Source organism: Ischnura elegans, chromosome 5 (genome assembly GCF_921293095.1).
Source record: "Ischnura elegans chromosome 5, ioIscEleg1.1, whole genome shotgun sequence".
Classification (NCBI taxonomy): domain Eukaryota; kingdom Metazoa; phylum Arthropoda; class Insecta; order Odonata; family Coenagrionidae; genus Ischnura; species Ischnura elegans.
Genome location: NC_060250.1, coordinates 103,139,915 through 103,160,434, shown reverse-complemented (window position 1 = coordinate 103,160,434; position 20,520 = coordinate 103,139,915). Strand labels below are relative to the sequence as shown.

The following is a 20,520-nucleotide window of genomic DNA, read 5'->3' as shown; positions in this document are numbered from 1 at the left end:
TACGTATTAAGATCGTGTTGTATTTTTATTAGTGTTTGTGGATGCAGGGCCCACAATCTATACGCATCATGTGACAGAGGATAGGGAAGGGTCCACACAAGGCAAAACAGGGAACGGATAGAAAGGTAGCTCTCTCATCTTACTTCTTAGTCATCTCCAGTCAATCAATACATATCAAGATCGCTTACCATACTTAGAACAACATTATCGATGGAAATTGCAGTTGCTTGTAGTCGTGCATATTTTGACAGATATTTACTATTTTCTTTCGCTAGAAATGTTGGAAAATCTCTCCAGTTGCACTGTAGATATTCCTTAATCAGTATACTTATTTTAAGAATCCTTCTACAACTATTCAACTCATTTGGGAACGGATATAAATAGGCTGCAAAGATAACAGCAAGGATCAGTAGAGTAGGTATATTACCCTGAGGGATATCCTTGATCAAAAAAACTGGGAATTATGCTGCTTGAAGGTGGAGCATCTACAATTTAATGAAGTGTTATGACAACATTATCTTCCAATGATGGTAAAATTCAGATTTATGAGCAAAAATTGAGATCACCCCGCAATTAGAAAATTTTATCTGCCTATGAGGCAAGTGACCAGATTTTCAAGTTGGTCAATGTGGGAATAACTCTTCACATGCAATTATACCAGAAGAATTTCAAAAAGCATTGTTTCCCATAGTCCTTAGGCAATAAGGAAAGAACTTTGTACAGGAAAACAAAAATGTGCATAAAAATTAACTCCGCAGTTAAAAGGTTAAGGCTTGGCCATAATCTGCAGACATTTTTATTGGAATGAGTTCCTTTGGAGGTGGGTAAAATTTTAGGGTGTACTTTTAATCAGGGTAAACTTAATCTTTTGTGATCCAGTTTTTTAAATTTCAGTTATTCTGGTCCAAATTAATTTTTTGAAAAAAAATAGTGATAGAATTGATTATTGACCTTTTAAATGTTTTTATTTTATTTTTTAAAGTAAAAATCCAATTACTGTATTATGTATGTTCAATGAAAGATTTTATTCTTTTAAATTCCTCAGTGCCTGATATCTCTTGAAGCATTGCCCTTGTATAATCACATTGCCTTGTAATGTCGAGCTCAACTTGATGTTTGATCTGATGCAAGTACTAGCGTCCTTTTGAGCCAGCCATGATGTTGGACAGCAAAGGGTTAAAACTATCTTGCAAAATATTTGAGAGGGGGAGGGGAGTTCAAACCTTTTACCCTATTACCCAGTAGCGGATACAGAAAAACTCGAAGGGGTGGGGGGGGTGCAAAAGATATCTCGAGTTACCTTTACTTTTATCCCAATAAAAAATGGGTCGCTGTCAAAAGGCCCACTCCTAAAATCTCCGACGACAAAAGGCCCAAGACAAAACGCCCGAGACAAAATCCCCGCAGCGACAAAATGCCTGAGACAAAATCCCTGCATTGACAAAACACCCAAGACTAAATCCCCATGGCGATTTTGTCGCAGATTTTGTGGCAATTTTTTTTAGGGGATTTTGTTGGCGGGCCTTATGTCCTCAGGGGGTTTTGTCGCTTGGCCTTATGTCTTCAGGGGGTTTTGCCGCCAGGCCTTATGTCAGTAACCCAAAAAAAATAATCAAGTCACATGCAGAGTTTAAGAAAATTTTAGTTAAATTTATTACCCACATATACCTACAAGAGAATGCCATCTTATGATATAAAAAAGTTCAAATTGTGGTTCTGCAATGTTTGGCAATACAGGTGGGCCCCCAAAGGAGGGGCGGGCGTGCACCCCTTGCGCCCCCATCTGTAATCGCCACTGCTATTACCCCTTCCTTCTTTCTTCTTCCCCCCCCCCCCCCCCCCCCCCCCATATTCTCCTGCTTTGATCAAATTATTTCAAGTTGTGATATTCTTTTTTATGCATACAGGAAAGGTGGTCTGCTGCTGAACAACGTACTTGGCATTGGTGGTGCTTGTCTCATGGGTTTCACCAAGATTGCGCATTCGTATGAAGTGTTGTTCCTCGGCAGGTTCCTCATTGGTGTTAATTGTGGTAAGTTCATCGTCTTCTTTTGCTGCTCTCAAATAATTATTGCATTAGATGGAGAGGTCTGTGGAAAATATTCTTATTTGAAACTTCTGCCTCCTTGTTAGAAAGACCTTAAAACTCTGCCATTTCTTCTTGTTCCAAAAGCGTTTAGCTAAATTTTGATTTTTCGCCGTGGATGTATGTTTTGTCATTTTTCTGTTCCTGATACAATAGCATTGTGAGTAGATCACCTGAGATCTCTGCACTTAAAGCCGGGTGAAGAAATGTACATGTATGGGAAAAAATGGGTAAAATTCTCATGTTGTGAATTGACTTAGCTAAAGGGAAGTAATTGGCTCCTTTACACATCTGAGTATCAAATGCTAATGGCTAGGTTTATAGTGAGATCCATCCTCATCTATCAAAATTTATATTCATTTGAAAACATACTGTCTTTTTTCCTGCAAATTTTCAGAGATGTTTGTGGTGGCTACCATTAGTTGCATATTTTGGTGTTTCAATTTATGAATTTGTGTTATGAATTATGAAATCAATGCAAGAGTTTATTACCATTAAGTTACTAATATTTATATATTATTTAATGGTGGTTTTATTTTTTTATTTGTTCCTTTTTTTGTTGATGATTTTATCTTTCTGGTTAAAAGTTGATAATGGATCAACTCTCTGGGATAAATGAGTTTTGGCTATGCAATTAATTGTTTGTCTATTTTAAAGACATTTAACTGACTTCAAGTACTGATTTTTAATAGTTGCTGGATAAAATACCATTTCTGGTACTGATGGTAATTGTATGGGAAAAAATGGGTAAAATTCTCATGTTGTGAATTGACTTAGCTAAAGGGAAGTAATTGGCTCCTTTACACATCTGAGTATCAAATGCTAATGGCTAGGTTTATAGTGAGATCCATCCTCATCTATCAAAATTTATATTCATTTGAAAACATACTGTCTTTTTTCCTGCAAATTTTCAGAGATGTTTGTGGTGGCTACCATTAGTTGCATATTTTGGTGTTTCAATTTATGAATTTGTGTTATGAATTATGAAATCAATGCAAGAGTTTATTACCATTAAGTTACTAATATTTATATATTATTTAATGGTGGTTTTATTTTTTTATTTGTTCCTTTTTTTGTTGATGATTTTATCTTTCTGGTTAAAAGTTGATAATGGATCAACTCTCTGGGATAAATGAGTTTTGGCTATGCAATTAATTGTTTGTCTATTTTAAAGACATTTAACTGACTTCAAGTACTGATTTTTAATAGTTGCTGGATAAAATACCATTTCTGGTACTGATGGTAATTTTTTTTCCACAGGCCTTAATACATCCCTTGTGCCCATGTACATCAGTGAGATAGCTCCGCTCAATCTCAGGGGTGGCCTCGGAACGGTCAACCAGCTGGCTGTCACTGTGGGGCTCCTTATCTCCCAAGTGCTTGGCATCGAACAAATCCTGGGAACAGATGATGGCTGGCCGGTTCTCCTTGGTGAGTGAAAATTTTTAATTAAGGTGATGGATGGTCACAACAGGGTTGAATATTAGGTGGGCCTAGGAAGCCCAGGCCTCCCTGAAATGAGGATAAGACAAAATTAAGTGCTGTAATCTGAGCTATTTAAATGAATCATATTCAAGGGCTTGACTGTGATACAGTATCATTGTGGTGTTTGGAATCATTTATTTAAAATATAAAGTATCATAGGGTGTTCTTATTAGCAATGAATTAACCCCACATTACATTGATATACTATCCTCGATAGATGAAATCTATGTTTGCCACTGTCCTTGCCTGGCATAGTTATATGTAGTATTAATGAGTGAATTCATGAAGAAATACGTGAAATGATATTTTTAAAGAGGGAAATTACTCTCCCCCAATCCTGTCAGTCTCTACTTGCTGAGGTCCATGCTGCCATGCCTTACCTGTGGAAGATAAAATATTTAAGCTTTTTGTCTCTTTCACTGAACTGCTGCTCACCAGACCTCTCTCCTTCCTCTCAATGTATGCAGCTGTTATTTTTCTTCCCACCACTGAGGTTTGTGGTCAATGAAGCAATTCATAGAGGTATAAATGAAGATCTCCACAATTACTCAGAAATGTATTATATGTTACAACTGCTACCTTGAATCTACTACCTTGAAGGGACATATTTTTGGTTTCATTGGAAAACGTTGATAGATTTTTTTTAAATGATTAAGTGACTATGTCAACTTGAGTTTTGAAGCATATCTTCAATTTTTTTTTTAAATCATGCCAAAAGTGCATATCAAGCAGCAGCTGGTTTCGTTTTTCAGTATTCTTGCCAGTTGGAATAACCAATCATTTTTACAAATTGTATCTGTGTGGTGCAAGTATTCATATTCTACTAACTTAAAGAACTTTTTCATATTTTTTAAATTGTCTTTGGTCATGAGGTGGAAATACCTAATTTCTTGGCCCATCCATTTGTCTATATGAGAAATTTTTCTAAGGATACATCCCATTTGTTACAGGCCTAGCAATCTGTCCTGCTATCCTACAGCTCATTCTGCTGCCAGTATGTCCTGAGTCACCAAGGTACCTGCTCATTACTAAACAATGGGAAGAAGAAGCAAGAAGAGGTGAGAACGTCCGTTGAGTATTGTATGTGGTCATATTCTGGCTAAGTTGGCTGGTGCATTGCTTATATGGCTAAGAAAGGCCTCAAATTTTTCTTTATGCCATTGGACTCAAAGGACGTCAGATCTCTCTTGGCATCATCTCGTCAATAATACTTCAAATAGAATTTATTTTTATGTATTAACTGAAATTTCATCTAGTGCTAGTATTTTTTAATGCTAATAATTTTCCATCTAACCAAAAATTATTTTCCCTTATTGTAGTCAAACATTTCCCAAAAAAATCAAGCCTGATATTAGTTGTGTTTTCTAACAGATAAGGTGGTCTGAAATAACTGATGTTTGAATATTGGACTTGATCCTTAAGGGACTTACCTAAGGGTCTCAAAATATTAATTATCATAGACAACCTCACCCAGTTGATATCATCAGAAAATTCAGTTAATTCACCAATGAAGCAGAAGAAGATCTCTCATGAAAATCATGTAGAAAACCATCTATGATCTGTGGTAAAATGTGGTGGAAATTCTATCTATTGATTAAATTAGACATGGTATAATTTTCCGCTTCATTTATATGCTCACCTGTTTTGTTGTACACTTAAACACTTGTTTTGTACTGTAGAATTTTATCGTGTACAATTAAACAAGTTGTGCACATATGCATTAAGTGGAAAATTGCGTGATGTGTTTTATATTCAACATCATTTAGGTGCAACTTTTTTTTATGTAGGTTCAATACACTCACATATCCTTTCTCTTTCTTTGTAGCTCTCCGCCGGCTGAGGGCATCGAATCAGGTAGAGGAAGACATAGAAGAGATGAGGGCGGAAGAGCGTGCACAACAAGCTGAAGCCACAATCTCCATGACAGAGCTCATCTGTTCTCCCACCCTTCGTTCCCCCTTAATCATCGGAGTGGTCATGCAGCTATCCCAGCAGCTCTCGGGAATCAATGCAGTGAGTGCCATTTTAGTGCTGTAATGCCGTCAAACAGGGGCTTTAGTTAGCTAAGAATAACAATTGTTCTAATGTGGCTATCATGAGTAGTCCAAGTTGATATAAGAAATTATGTATAGGAGGAATTTAAGATTTTTTTAAAGATATTACAAAATATGTTTATGTGGAAAACAAAATTAAAGTCAAAGTCATGCGAGGACGCAGTGAGCATTACGGCCTCGATTTGAAGATAACACAGAGGCAGTCACGCTAAGAAGCAGGCTTGGAGTCAGTGGTGTGGCATAGACTTTTAGTGGCTGGCAAAATAAACACTACACATGTTTTTTGAGTTATTATTTTTGCTCTCACCGGAAAAATGGGTATCCCAGTTTACTCACGAGTTAACAAGTTATAAACAACTATAAGAAATATTCCTTATTATACCAAGTGCAAATGGGTAGGGAATTCTAGCCTTAGCGATATCCATGTTTTTTTTACATGTTAATCATAGACCTTTGAAGGTACAGTGCTAATCACACATTATATCAAATTTTTCGCAATATCCCTTACTCACTAAAACAAGTGTATTGTGATTGAAAAACATGTATTCTGTGTGGAATCCTCCTATCCTGCTAATGGAGTGGAAATTTTAACCGCTTTCCTGTAGGTATAGTTGATCATAGCAGCTGTAATTATCATGTACACCCTATGTGACATAATTAAATTGCCGTCAGATTAAAGTTTTTATGGTACTCTTCTTGCAATGCATGTAAGTTACTTATTGGGCAAATAAATATTATTATTATTAATGTAAGCTGGAAAATAATTTTTCAGGGCTATTTCAATGGCTATTATTAGTTTACTATACAGAGTTTTAAGTAATGTACAATACTTTTTCTTTCTAGGTATTATACTATTCAACGGGTCTATTTATCAGTTCGGGGTTGACTGAAGAGAGTGCCAAATTCGCAACGATAGGGATAGGAGCAATAATGGTTGGCATGACCCTCGTTTCCATACCCTTGATGGATCGAACTGGGCGTAGGACACTTCATCTATATGGCCTTGGCGGAATGTTCATCTTCTCCATCTTCGTCACTATATCCTTCCTCATAAAGGTTTGTGGAATGAATTGGGCTGTAAGAGGATCTACTGAAGGTTTAAGAGTTCTTGTATCTAATATTGGCTGTCATACGTGTGGCATTATTTTGTTGCATGTTGGCTTCAATATTTTTAAGCCATAAAATATAAGGAAAAAGGAGGTAAGGTGTGGTGAAACATATCAGGTCACTTGCAATTGGTCAGATCAAAATCAAGTTTTATTGTAATTGTATGTCTATATCATGTTAATTCTAGTTTAATTAAAGATAAATAAATACCAATCCCATTCAGGACCAAAGTAACCTGATACCTCAGTTTTTTTACGATACAATAAAAAAGCTCCAGGAACAGGAAATTAGGTTGATACTTTTAGAGAATGTTTTTGAGGGACTGTCATGTATGATATTGAGAAATTACAACAATTTCTCGAGTATTGCGAGTGGCAACTTCTGGTCAAAGTGTCAAGGAGGCTTTATCAGTTGAAAATTGAATTTCACAGCCTGTAGTGGTCTCTTCAATGACTGGGCAGAGAATTCTCCTCCTGGTTTTGTGGAATTAGTAAAAAATGCTAGCAGAAGTTTAAGATGTCGTGATGTCAATGACCACTTAGGTAATACCATGGCTCCTTTTTTAATATTCTGCCACTGTTAGGATTGATGTTGCATCCAGTTTCAGAAAGGGCATTGATTCGTCGTCAGCTACACAACTTTTAAATTCTTTTTATATTACTTTGAAATTAAAATTTAAGGAGGAGTTAAATTTTTTAAATTCTGAACGCCATCATTAAACATATTCATGTTTTTTTTGTTTTGTTGGTGCTGTTTAAGGATCCAAGTTAAGCATCCATTAAAGGTATCATGAACTTACTGAGGTGATTCCCATATTGGACATAAAAAGCTGGCAGTGAAATTCAATTCCACAAATTGCAATGAAAGGTGTGACTGAAGCAGCGTTAAATCAGTGGCGTAACTAGGAGCATGCTTTGGGGGGATGAGAGGGATGGTGACCCCCACCCCAGGCAATGGGATAATATTTGAAAAATTATGTGCCTGGGAATACATTTTAGATCATTTTGGCACTTAAAATTTGGGTTTCACTTGTACTTCCGTGGGAAATCATCACAACAGGGAAAACATTAGTAGACTATAAAATCTCTGAAGCTTTGGGGGTGATCTATCCTTACACCCCTACATACTCCTATAGTTCGTCACTGATCTAAATTATTTTATTTAGTATTTCATAAGTAAATCACATGGAAGCCTTCTACATAGTACAGTTGACCTTGCTTTACAATGAGTTTGTCTTATGATGAATGAGGGATTTGACTTACGATCTGGGCTGATTTTGCACACGCTTTTTAAAGCTACAAGTTTTGCCAATTTTGTTCCACTCACAATATGTTATAAATTGCAAACTTCAATGCCTTATTTGTTTGCAAAATAAATTTTGTAACTAGAAAAATTAACATGCACTGATGCTCTTTAATCTGATCCCTCTTCTGGAAATAATGCTGATTCAACATGGCAATGGAATCAGGTGTATTGTTGGTCCTCCAGAATCAATTAACATCGCAGAGCAAGGGTCGACAGTAATTAGTATTTTGTAGGTACTAAGGCCCATTTCATATGGATGCAGATGATCTAAGCCGTGTGTTAGGGTACATTTTCACTGGCATTAATCTAAGCTTTCATATTAATATGGGCTGTCTGCATGTGTACAAGCCACAGGGAGGATATAAGCTCATTCACATAAATTCATATGTCATCATTTGGCCATGTTGGTTGTCACCAGTTATTATTTTTTCTTGTGTTTTGGGGAAAAATAATCAAAAACTCATCTTCATTACAATATTCATAGATTAGCAATAAAGATTGTGAACATTTATTTAGAGTCCTCTTCTACCATTGGGTGCTGCTTAAATTACCATAGAGTGACTATTTTCTTTTGCTCTTTCATAACTTGAAATGCAGCAGCTACTATGCAGTATTAAGTCTTCGACATACGTACAAGATGCATTCCTGACCTTGTTAGTAAGTTGAAAAACCTGAGAAAGGCAACGAAACGTGTAGTTATCCTGCGGAATGCAACCCTGCAATACAAGGTTGTACGTATGTCGAAGACTTAACTCACGATGGTGACGAACTGATCTTGTTGCCCATGCGACATGTCAGGAGCCAGTGGTGTAGCCAGGAATTCCGTTCTGGTCTGGGAAAAACTTTTGAAAAACAGGTTATGAAGTAGTGTGTTTTAAACTACAGTAAAACTTTGATTTTACGCAGTTGGAGGGACCGAAATATGGGCACTGTGTAAAATCAAAGTGTGTAAAATCAAGAGTTGGTATTGAGGAGGAGTATAGTTTTCAGGATAACACTTGCTCATTATTGCTCGGAAAATGAAGCCTAATAATCATATTTACTCAAAAGCAACACCACAGATGATGTGTTACCTTAAGAGAAACAACGTTGCATTCCTGAACAGTGTTTCCCATGGTTGAACAAAATGGTTGAAATGGCACTTTCTGCACTAAGATTACTTCTGTTACCCAGGAGAAATTTCGGAATGGTGATACTAAATGGTCGCAGAGAAGCTAATTTTCGAAAATATTCTCATTAAAAGCAGTTCTCAGGATATCCGTTTAACCACCAGCAGACAAACAAAGACTGGAGATTGAAGAAATGAGATACCTGAGGATAGTCATCCAAATTAACCCCATTAACAGGGAGCAAAATTTTGCTAACACATCACAAAGGCTTTACACCCTGTGGGCCTGGGTTCAAGTCCTGGCAGTAGCAGAGACTTATCAGAGTTGGCCCTATCCCTACTTGAGTCTAATGTGAAGGGCACTTCCAGTGCACCACTCTGTCCATCAGATGGGAAGTTAAGTCCTGGTCCCTTTTAAGCTTATCATTACAACCTGGCTAATGCCAACATAGGGTTCCTATCCCCTCAGCCCTTACTTCATGGCGCTAATGACCCCAGTTGTTGGTTACCTTCAAATAGCATACCATAGATAATAGGGAGCACACAGGACCCGGGATATTCGGAAATTCAGATTTTTCCGGTGCTTTGATCACTTTTTTTAAGTGAGCTATTTAAATGACCGCACAACTGCCGTCATGCCGCCCGTGATGAATAAAAAATGACTAATAGTCTGAAAAATTTTCCTTCTTTATAATTTATACACATTAAAAAAGCATTTCCCCATGAAATTTTAGCATTAGTAGATTGACTCTTCCGGGAATAGCTTCTCTGTCGGCATTCTTCCGCGAATTCAGCGCCGGGACCTTCGACTCACAAGCCGTGTGACTCAGCTTCACGTAATATTTTGCTTCCCCATATCTGATAACAACACCGGACACTTTTTGTATTTCGATTTAATGGAACTAAGCCATTCCTGAGTTTAAACGGACTGCCTTATCACTCACGTCTTGAATTTGACTTCAATGATTACATGACGATTGACGACGCGAGTTATTCTCCGAGGGCATTAACTCCCGTTCCGTTAAAACGCTTGCCACCTAGCGAAGTTAAGCCAATAGCTATTCAAGTTCCAACCATGTTTAATTTAAACCCTCTGACAATGAGATACAAGTTGAGTCGGATCTGATAAGCGCGCAGCGCAAGCAATTTTCCCTCGCGTCCATTTGTCCCGCAGATGTGGGGTTAGCCTGGGAATGAGACAATGCATGCTGCTTTTACCATCGTGTTGAATCCTCAGAGTAAGGATTGGGGTAGAGGACGCTATCAGGCTGCGCAGTAGCAGATTCTGTGGTCAACATGGTTACCACGTGATCGTGGGAAGAAGTGCGGGAATCCTTACTCTTCTTGCGGGAAGTGTGGGATGTAAGTGCGGGATCATGACTACACGCGCAGTAGCCAAAGCGCACTCTCCCCATCCTTACTCTGAGGTTGAATCACCATCGACTTACGTCCATACTAGAAGTACGACTATCTTTTTTGGATCACCTTGGAAGCCAAAATTTTGGCACGGGAGTATTTTTAACGACTCATTTCGCCGTTATATTTCGCAGGGGCGACGGAAAACATAGCGTTGGCAAAATTCTAGAAAGCCTTGCGTTGGGGATAGATATTCCGTAGCTCATAATTCTGGATATAAACAGCGTCGATCAATAAGTCGAATAATAAACGAAGGGTGATAATGTTAATATCTCCAGCGATCATGTCTTAATCAAAAGTAGTTACGCGTACCCGGCGATTGCCGTGTGTTTTAGGTTTCGATATCCTTCTACGGCGAATTTGAACTAAGAACGACATTCGCGTTCGTAATAGAGCCTGAAATATTACTGAGAGGGCTCACGGGGAAGCAATAATTAGATTCGCGATGTTTTTAGTTTCACGCTCAACAGCGCGACGTCATTTCAACCGTTCCTGTATTCATTTTTGCAACTCATTGAGACGAAAAATAACCTAACTTCATATTGCTCCTGTCGGATTTTCAAAACAAGCCGAAAGACAACTGCGTAAAATCAAGATTAGCGACCTCTAAGGGGCTGGGGTTATGCTGCGCAAAATCGAAAAACTGCGTAAAATCAAGAAAAGATGTAAAATCGAAGTTTCACCATTGCAATTCCCTATGCTTTCCGGCCGGACTTGAGTGCCGCTGCGTAAAAACGAGACTTGATGTAAAATCGAAGTGCGTAAAATCGAAGTTTTACTGTAATTTAAACTCTTTTCATAATTGAAAGAACTTCATTTGTCAAAGAAATCTTTTGTAAATTCATGTGTTATCAATATTTTTTTTCTTTTATGAAGGAAAATTATTGTGTTTTTACATTTCGGGAGGGGGTCTGGACTTCCCGGGCCTCCTCCCTCGCGACGCCACTGGCTGGGGCCAATAAAGTTTCTCTGCCAGCGGGGAGGAAAAACGTACCTAACAGTTCCAGACTTCACAACGGTTTAATTGATTCTTTTTTTAGACTGCTCCAAAAGTAAGTTCCTCTACTTCACACTGAGTTGCGTCGGCCCACCTCAAAGGTGTCAAATTTGAAATCTTGGGCACGCCTCAATTTTTTAAATATTTGTATCTCTTAAAGTTCATTAGTCGAGTGGTCATAAGACTCAGTAAGGACTTCCTGTAGTTACTCTAGTCAGTAGAAAATGAAGAGAGGGAGAGGGACCCTGGACCTCTCATAGCTCGAACAAAATAAAAATAAATCAATGCAATACTTTAAGTTATAACTGGAGCAAAATGTTTGATGAAAAATTTCTTGGTTTATTTGTGCATCGGGTTGCCTAATAGTTATTTTGCCCTTTCTGCCACCGAATTTGAGATTTTACTCTAAATTACGCTTTGTGCTGATGTGAAAGAACTAAGTCTGCATCCATGTGAAACTGACCTTGTGAATGCATATCATTCCTCTCACTCATAGGTGTATGTATTCTCCTGGACGAATACTGTCTGCAGAGAAATGTTTCAATTGAACTTTTTCAAGCATAAGTTAATGATCTGACCATGTGTAATATTTCTATTCATAAGCATTATTTAAAAAATAATACTTATTTGTTTATTTGACTTCATTATTGGGATTACATTGAACACTTGTGTTGAATTGTATATTTATAAATTTTTATTTAGAATATAATGCTGTTATTTTCTCTTTTGCTGACAACTCATTTTTTCATGAATTAGGTTTTTTTTCATTGCTTAGCATAAAATGTTGTACATATGTTTGATAAACCTTGACAATTTTTAAGACCACCAATACAATTGTTCTGTAAAAATGAGTAACAATAATTATGATAGTGTACAGTGGCATTTTCATTATTCACTTCACTTTCACTTCAAAAATAAGAAAAGCTGTCTATATATTGCTTACCCTTTGTAGATTCTCAATCAGTTATAACTTTGGCCTACTTTCAATTATGTGTAAAATATTTTAACTCTAACTAGCAACTACATCATAACATCTAGAGCCAATGTCAGCACTCTCACTGCTTCTATGAATGACAAATACGCTTTCATAATGATGCACCCTGCATATTGAAACTCACCAGCTTACAATTCAGGATTTTATTTAGATTTAAGTATTGATAAGGACTCTCCATAATTGATGGAAGAAATAACTCATTTATGTGTTTTATGTAAATTTTGGAAAATGAAAACCATTTTGATTTTTAATGAAATAAGGGTCTCTTTCCTGCATTTACTATCCAAGATGTTTGGTAAGTTCCTTATTAATCGGTACATATACAGCCATTTTTTGCAATTTGCATAAGGATGAAGATTTTAGGTTTATATTTTTTTCACTTGAAAGACTAACAACCTCTGTTATATTCTCTTTTTATGTTATTCATGAAAACATGGTAAATATTCTAATCGATAAACTATGCATTACTGGAATATGTTTCCTGCCATTTCTGAAAAAAATGAAAACAGAATAATGCCTATGTGATCTACTATTATTTCCTGATGTTTTCTGGTAAAAATTACAGACATTTCAAAAGTTAGTCACTAAAATGACTTTTCAATCTTCCCATGACATATACACATTTGGGAATGTGAATCATCAGTCCCTATCAAATATTCTATAATTCCCGGCTAAACATATTTCAACCAGATGAATGCTTGATCACTGTGTGGGTGACTCTTAAGGATTCTCTGGAGAGAAATCTGTTCAGCAATCTCAAATTGGTATAATAACGATGGCCCAGCATGAGTTATTTTTATTTTTGCCAGACACCTCGCAATTAATAGCATGAACTTTGTAAATATAGTTTAAGTCTTACTGCATGGGTTCTTATTCTTAGCTGGGTTCACCGATACAAGTATAGAATAGTTGACTCAGCTCTTGCTTGGCTTTCACCATCACTGCTTCTTTATTCCCATTTCATTTATTCCCCTCCACTTACCACACAGACAACTTTCCTAAAATCGTCCGGAGGAGATGACACAGAAGCACTCCCAAGCCAGCACGCTAAATAGCACAGACACATCATCAGCATATTTAAATGCCTCTCCATTGTTAAGTTTATGTAAATAGCTTTTGCCACTTTTTTCATTGCTACCAATATTTATTTATGTGCTGGCAGTCACTCTCACTAATCAAAAGCATGCTAGATTTACTGTTATTTACGGTACTTACAAAAATTGAGGACCTCTTAATTCATCACTTCATGGTTCACCATTCTGAGCTAAGCTGTCATCCATTTTTCTGCTTTTAATGCATATTACCTTGACAGCTGAGGTGGGATACCTCAATTTACCTCCTCTCTATTTCAGGTAACCTTTGTCTTGCAATTGAATGAGAACAGTGGGAGTTAGTATTCAGCTTTAGTCTAAAACTATAAGATAAATAATTAAAAATATATATCCTTTAGGATAGTGAAATAAATGCATGAAAACTCTTTGGATATATCTGGTGTATGATGTGACTGAATATTTACTGTTCATTATTTTTGAGTCCAAAGGCTGCCAAAGTGCATATTTTTTCAGTACAAAATCCAAGTGCTAGCTGTTCCCTGGAATGCTTGTTTATTTTCTTTCATTGATTTGGTGATTAATTTCAATCCTGAATGTTCATGCTTGAAAAATAGTAAAAAGACTTTTGGGCAGTTTTGGCTATGAATATTTATCACTTGATTTGTTTTTGCGGAATGTACAAAGTTATTGTAGTGCCTTACAAAGTAGTGGCCCCACCCAGTCCCCTCTCTCCTCCGGCGTACTTGGGAAAGTCTCGAGCAGGCCACTAACGCCTGATCAGGAGTTCTTTGGCTATGTGCAGGAGATGATCGACTGGATGTCGTACCTGTCGGTGGTGTCCACTCTGAGTTTTGTGGTGTTCTTTGCTGTTGGACCGGGGTCCATTCCATGGATGATCACGGCGGAGCTGTTCTCTCAGGGTCCACGTCCAGCAGCCATGTCAATAGCAGTCCTTGTGAACTGGATCGCCAACTTTGTTGTTGGCATAGGCTTCCCCAGCATGAAGGTATGTGGATTGCCTTCAGTGCGTGCTTCTTCATTCTCGCTTTGGTGCTTGCGGATCGGGTTGGTACTACCCACATAGCAATGAACCACTCAGAGACGTCTCACTATGGTCTCGAATGTCTTGAATATCGCGAATGTCTCAGAGATGTAATCGTGAGAGGTTCAGGAATTTTTATTTAAACGTATTTAAACGCCATCAATGCCTTCCATATATATTTTTGCAATTACGCAGTTGTGATTATTAAAATCATGACATTTAATATGGGTTTCTTATTTTCAAAAGGTCATCCATCAAAAATTTGTCGCTAAAAATGATCGAGATAAGTAGGCCATAACTGTATAATTTGCATTTAATTATTTTTTGCCTACATTTTTAAGCATACCATAGTACAAACTCTCATGAGACATCTCAGAGACTTATCTGAGACGTCTCATGAGACATCTCAGAGACATATCTGAGACGTCTCATGAGACATCTCATAGACTATTTTTTTGGACATAGTGACATCTCAGTGAAGTCTCAGAGATGTCTCTGAAGCTCTCAGAATGTCTCTGAGAATGTAACTTGCGATATTCGAGACGTCTCAGAGACGTATTTCTGCTATGCGGGTAATGATGGCAAATGCAACTCGTTTGTAGGAGCTGCCTTGCTACACACAGCACTCTCCAATGCACCACTTGCTCGGTGTGGCTCCACTGAATTGTTTTGGTCTCAGGGATGAGGGAAGGAGGGGATGGGAGGCCAAAAGGGGAAATTGAGGGGATGAAGGAAGGGATAATAGATAAGTGAGCATCCATTAATTACGTGAGGCATTTAGAGGGGGAGGAGGTCAAGTCGATTCTCACCTAATCTCACGTGGAGGAAGGGGGTAGGGTCCTAGTAGTATCACATAATTTTTTCATCAAGAAACAGTGTAAAATATGATTCTAGGCTATGATCATAGTAATCTTTAATACTAGTCTTAACTAATTGTAAATAAATTATTAAACAATTTTTTATAAATAAATCCAGCACAGTGAAGCATAGATTAATAAATTTACATTGAAAATACGCATTTTGAACAATCTCATGTGGGATTATACGTATGGGGTTGGGGGTCAAGCCAAATATCTACTGATATCTCACATGGGAGTGGGGTGTCCAAAAACTGCCAAAATCTCCTCACATAATTAGTGGACCCTGAAAAATTTTATTTAAACTCTAGGAAAAACACTGTAATAATCATAGCCCCAGTGATGAAGACATTGCAAATTACGTGCCCCAGTGATGAGAAACATGTTTAGGTATTTCTCAATGAAAAAAGAATGAAATCCTAATTGAGACATGAACTGATGTATTATCTTATTCTATCTAATGTTCATTGATAGTCAACTAAATACCTGAAGATATATCCAAATTAGAGGCCTTTACCAAGGCACTCCATGGCCTAGTCTGTGTGATGATATGTGGGTTGCCTATAGAAAATTCCCTTGGTTCTGCATACATATGTATTTGAAGTGTAACATTAGGGGATCTTGAAAAGTGGTAATAACAATTGAGGATGGTGATGAAGTTTTTATAGCACTTACCTTGACAGTGAGTTTCTACATGATTTCATGACATCGCACTCATACTAGGATTGCCTGTGCTCCAGCAGCTCCAGCATGTGTCACTTCCGTCTGCCATGCGTGAAGAGGTTAAACATGATTAAAACTGCGTGGTTCCATCTGTATAGACAACAGTTTTGCTGGCATTGCAGCTGGCTTCATTAGACTAAAGTTTTGCGATACACAGCACACTCCAATTTTTTTCGCTACACAGCAAAAGCCTACACAAGGAATGATTTTGTTTATGCTTTTAGCCCCAATATCCATCACTTCTTATCATCATTATTCAGTTTATTTGAAACTGCATTTACTGGATGGAGTGCCAAAGGTAACAGGAACTCATTCAAAGTGAAATCATCCAGGAGACACCTTCATCTTTCAAACAAATGGTCTCATGGCTATCTATTTTATTTTTATATCTATATCTATATAACTAACTGGAATCATTGGTGGAGAGTTGAACCATATATTTTTAATCTAGTTCAATAATTTATAATTATAATTATAATAATTAAAAAATTGAATTGCATCCATTCTGTAACAAATAAACCATGGTCAATGGTAGTCAATGTATCTCTTTTCTCTTTGAAGGTATCTATATCTTTATGGAAATTATGGCTGGCTCTCACAGATTATATGTCTATACTTCTAATTAACCTGAATTATATCCGTTCACAGATTTCCGAAATCTTAAAATATTTGTCTCATTTATTTTGTTCTTTTTCAGACGGCGTTGGATAACTACACCTTCCTTCCATTCAGTGTGTTCCTTGCAATCTTCTGGATTTTTACTTACAAGAAAGTCCCTGAAACTAAAAATAAAACTTTTGAGGAGATCTCTGCACTCTTTCGGCAAGGGAATGGCAGGTATGTGCAAAACTGGTTTCTGCTTTTATAAAATATTGCCAAAATACTAACGAGGAGTGTCATTTCTAAGGAAAAATAATTGTCTTTTTTTGGAAGTGAGGTTACTTTCTCCATTTAATTTATGCATCAACGAGTATTATGTTAGTGAATTTAAGGACATTTCTACAAATATTATATTCCAGTCGTCTGTTACTAAAGATACCCCAAATTAGCTACAAGGGAAGACTAACGTATTTTTCTTTTTACAACTGTCAATTTATCAGAGAGTTTGACATGCTAGACGCTGCTCATCTCTGTTGCTAAACCTCAGAACCATCTAGGCTTTATCCAAGTTTGGCCAGTGTTGAAGTTGTTGGTGTATTTATTGCATGTTATCATGGAATATCAAAATTTGAATGCGGTTATGTTCTTGTTCAGTGATGTGTGAATCATTATTTACTATATTTCTGTGTTGTTGAGTTGCTTTTCTGCATTTGATTCAGAACTACTCAGCAAAAAAGCATTGCTGCCTTTATTCTGCTCTCTACGTATGAGAAAGTGTACATATGTGAATATGTATTGTCAGTGAATATATTGGACTGTGAAGTAGCTCTGATAATGTAAATGGTATGAAATCATATGACTGAACATACTCCTTAAGTATTTATTAAGATTTGAGAGTTTGTTGTGAGTCTCGTTTGCCTGATGATAATGTTTTAATAATTTTATGGATGTAATTAGTTAGGGAAGCTACTTCAAATCATAAACCAACTCTATCCACACTCTACATGTATAAATTTCATGGCATTATGTTGGTACATATATCACTTTAGCAAAATTTGGGGAAATGAATTCAAATTTCTTTCTCTATTAATCAATGACTTATCCTTAGTAGGCGCACAAAGCCCTGTGAATGAAACTTGGCAAACGAGTCTCTTGACAGACAGCCCTATCTCACTCTTACTCACTTGATGAATACATAGTAATTTGTAAAGCACCAATTTCAGTCATGAATGTAAATATGTATTGACACTACTGCATGGCCCATCTATTTAATTAAAATTCTTTCCTTTTTGAAAGCTGAGGTACATCATGGAAGAAATTATGAAGATTGAATTATTAAGAGATTTCATTGTAAGAAAACAGAGATTATTAAGAGTGTCTCGGCAGACAGCTCTCACCCACTCATACTCGCTTGATGAGTACATAGTAATTTGTAAAGCACAATTTCAGTCATGATTGTAAATATGTATTGACTCTATTGCATGGCCATTAGTTAATTAAAATTCTTTCCTTATTGAAAGCTGGGGAACATCATGGAAGAAATTATGATGATTTTATTTATATTTTTTGTAAATAACCTTCTTAATATTTGTTGCTATGTTTTCGGTATCATTATTTGTTTGCATTTGATAAATAAAAAAAATTGTATTATTTGGAATGCCGAAGAGATAATTCTGCACAAACTATTTAGTTAATTTTCACAATGCAATATGAATTATTTTTTTAATCAACTGGGTCAAATGCTCCACCTGGCTGGCATTTTGATGTAAAATGGTGAATTTTATCATTCATAGATAGCATATAGAAGATTTAAGATTGTTTAAGATCATTCACAAAAGATGCATCATTGAAAATTTGGACAGAAGGAGTTGTTAACTGAAGTTCTGATGTTAACTGAAGCAAATGAAGAGTGCATACATTTAGGAAGAAACAGCTTTTATAAGCAGCCCTGAAAGATCAATTTTCTCGTTGGTTCACCTTGAATCCAATTGTTTGAGGTTTGGTTTACAGCTCACCTAATGTGTAAATGCCTCATGATGTGTGATTTACATGTTGCCTTTACATAGGGATAACAAGGTGAATAACCAACTTCTAAATATTTAAGAGCATATGAAATTCCCATAAAGCAAGTTAGTTAGAAGAATCTCCTGTCCATCCGCAGATGTTTGGAACTTGCTTTTGCCCCTGTCTATCAGGCAACACACGTTGCATTATGACACATTTGCGGGGTAGTTAAGCCAAGGCAAGTTAAATTCAAAGTTAACTGATGTGATGGCAGATCATCCAAGGTTACTCTTAATACCTGTTTTTCTGTGGAGTAGTACTGTGAAATTCTCTTTGTATGAGAACAATTTTGTTTGTAATGAAGCACTTCATGAAGTTGTTGGGTGCTTACTTGTCAAATAACTGAGATTGGAGGAATGTGTAAGTGATTATTTTCTTGGGTCATGGGCATAATTAATGCCACATATGCATAGGCAAATATAAAAAATCCAGAACAAATACTGATTCATATTAAAATACTTTGAATTTTTTGTGTACAGTTTGACTTGAAGTAACTAATAATACTGTGTATTGCCTCTTAATTATCTTGAATTTGACTGCTATCTCTTATGATGAAATTATCAGGATAATACTTTGTTCAGCGATGGTCGCTTTTACAGTTCTAACTTTTTTTAGTATCAAGTTTGCTGTGTACTGTGATAAAATGATCTGGAGCCTTTACTGATGTTCATATTCTACCTCTTCCCTTAACACATTCAATGTGGGCCCGATTTTCATTAAAGTCGTCAAAATCGGCCATTATAATAAGTAAGAAAAATAGAGGGAGGTTTCCGTGCCATAACTTCCATTCAAATGGCGCACATTGTTCAAAAGAGGGAAGCTTGCTGAAGGCTATAAACACGATTGGAAGACTCAGAAGTGGATATTAGTCACGTACGGAGGCGGAGAAAGGGCTCCCGGCCGGACCGGCAGAGCACGTCAATTGACATGCTCCATATCTCGGCTTTGACGGGACCACGTCAATTGACGTGCGCCGCACTGAATGTGTTAATGAGTTTCATATGGTACATTATACTACAACCTATTTGGGTGGTTATGCTGGGTTTGCTCTAAAAGTAACCAAACTTTTTTAAAACTCACGTTTTTAGTGAATCTCAAAATACTATCAGTTAATATATATTTTATATCTATCTGTCTATGTTTTTGGGGTCTCTACCATTCAGGATGACTTAAGAGTGCTCTGTTACTAGAGCCATGTGCTGACTGTATTACTCCTCAGTGGTTGCATCCTGTCATATTTATGCTTCATGTGGCTGTGCTCCAGCATTCACACTATGTATTGATACCTATTTTGTGAATTGGTTGGCCATAAATAGAAAATGAACTCCATTAAGAAACAAGAAATGGAAAGGAAACCTAAAATATCAAGGAGAGAAATATGAATATCCTAGTTTTAAGTGAATTGTGGGGGCTTCATGATAGGAACTTTGCTAAAACACCCTGTAGGTAGTCATGCTGATGAGCAGGCTCAGTGCCTGCAGCAAGGTGTGTTCCAGTTTTCTATGTCATCCCTTAAAACCGGGGTAAAATTTCATGATTGGCACACAGATCTAATTGTAACTCTTCCGTACGTAAACTCTTTCAGCATTTGACCACATGAAATTTTACCATAAACATTTTAGCCTCTTGT

At 36.8% G+C, this 20,520-nt stretch overlaps 1 protein-coding gene across 9 annotated transcripts in view; it reads left to right on the top strand.

Annotated features, from left to right (window-relative positions):
• LOC124159351 (glucose transporter type 1) overlaps nt 1–20,520 on the top strand; it is a 338,182-nt gene that overhangs the window by 287,122 nt on the left and 30,540 nt on the right. For 7 of the 9 annotated variants that reach the window (XM_046535109.1, XM_046535114.1, XM_046535113.1 and 4 more), the window contains 7 exons: nt 1,908–2,032; nt 3,347–3,517; nt 4,522–4,629; nt 5,397–5,584; nt 6,469–6,681; nt 14,386–14,610; nt 16,924–17,063. In XM_046535109.1, the coding sequence (XP_046391065.1) occupies nt 1,908–2,032; nt 3,347–3,517; nt 4,522–4,629; nt 5,397–5,584; nt 6,469–6,681; nt 14,386–14,610; nt 16,924–17,063 (1,170 nt within the window). The remainder of the gene's footprint in view (nt 1–1,907; nt 2,033–3,346; nt 3,518–4,521; nt 4,630–5,396; nt 5,585–6,468; nt 6,682–14,385; nt 14,611–16,923; nt 17,064–20,520) is intronic. The other 2 variants (XM_046535117.1, XM_046535110.1) reach the window with 1 other exon arrangement.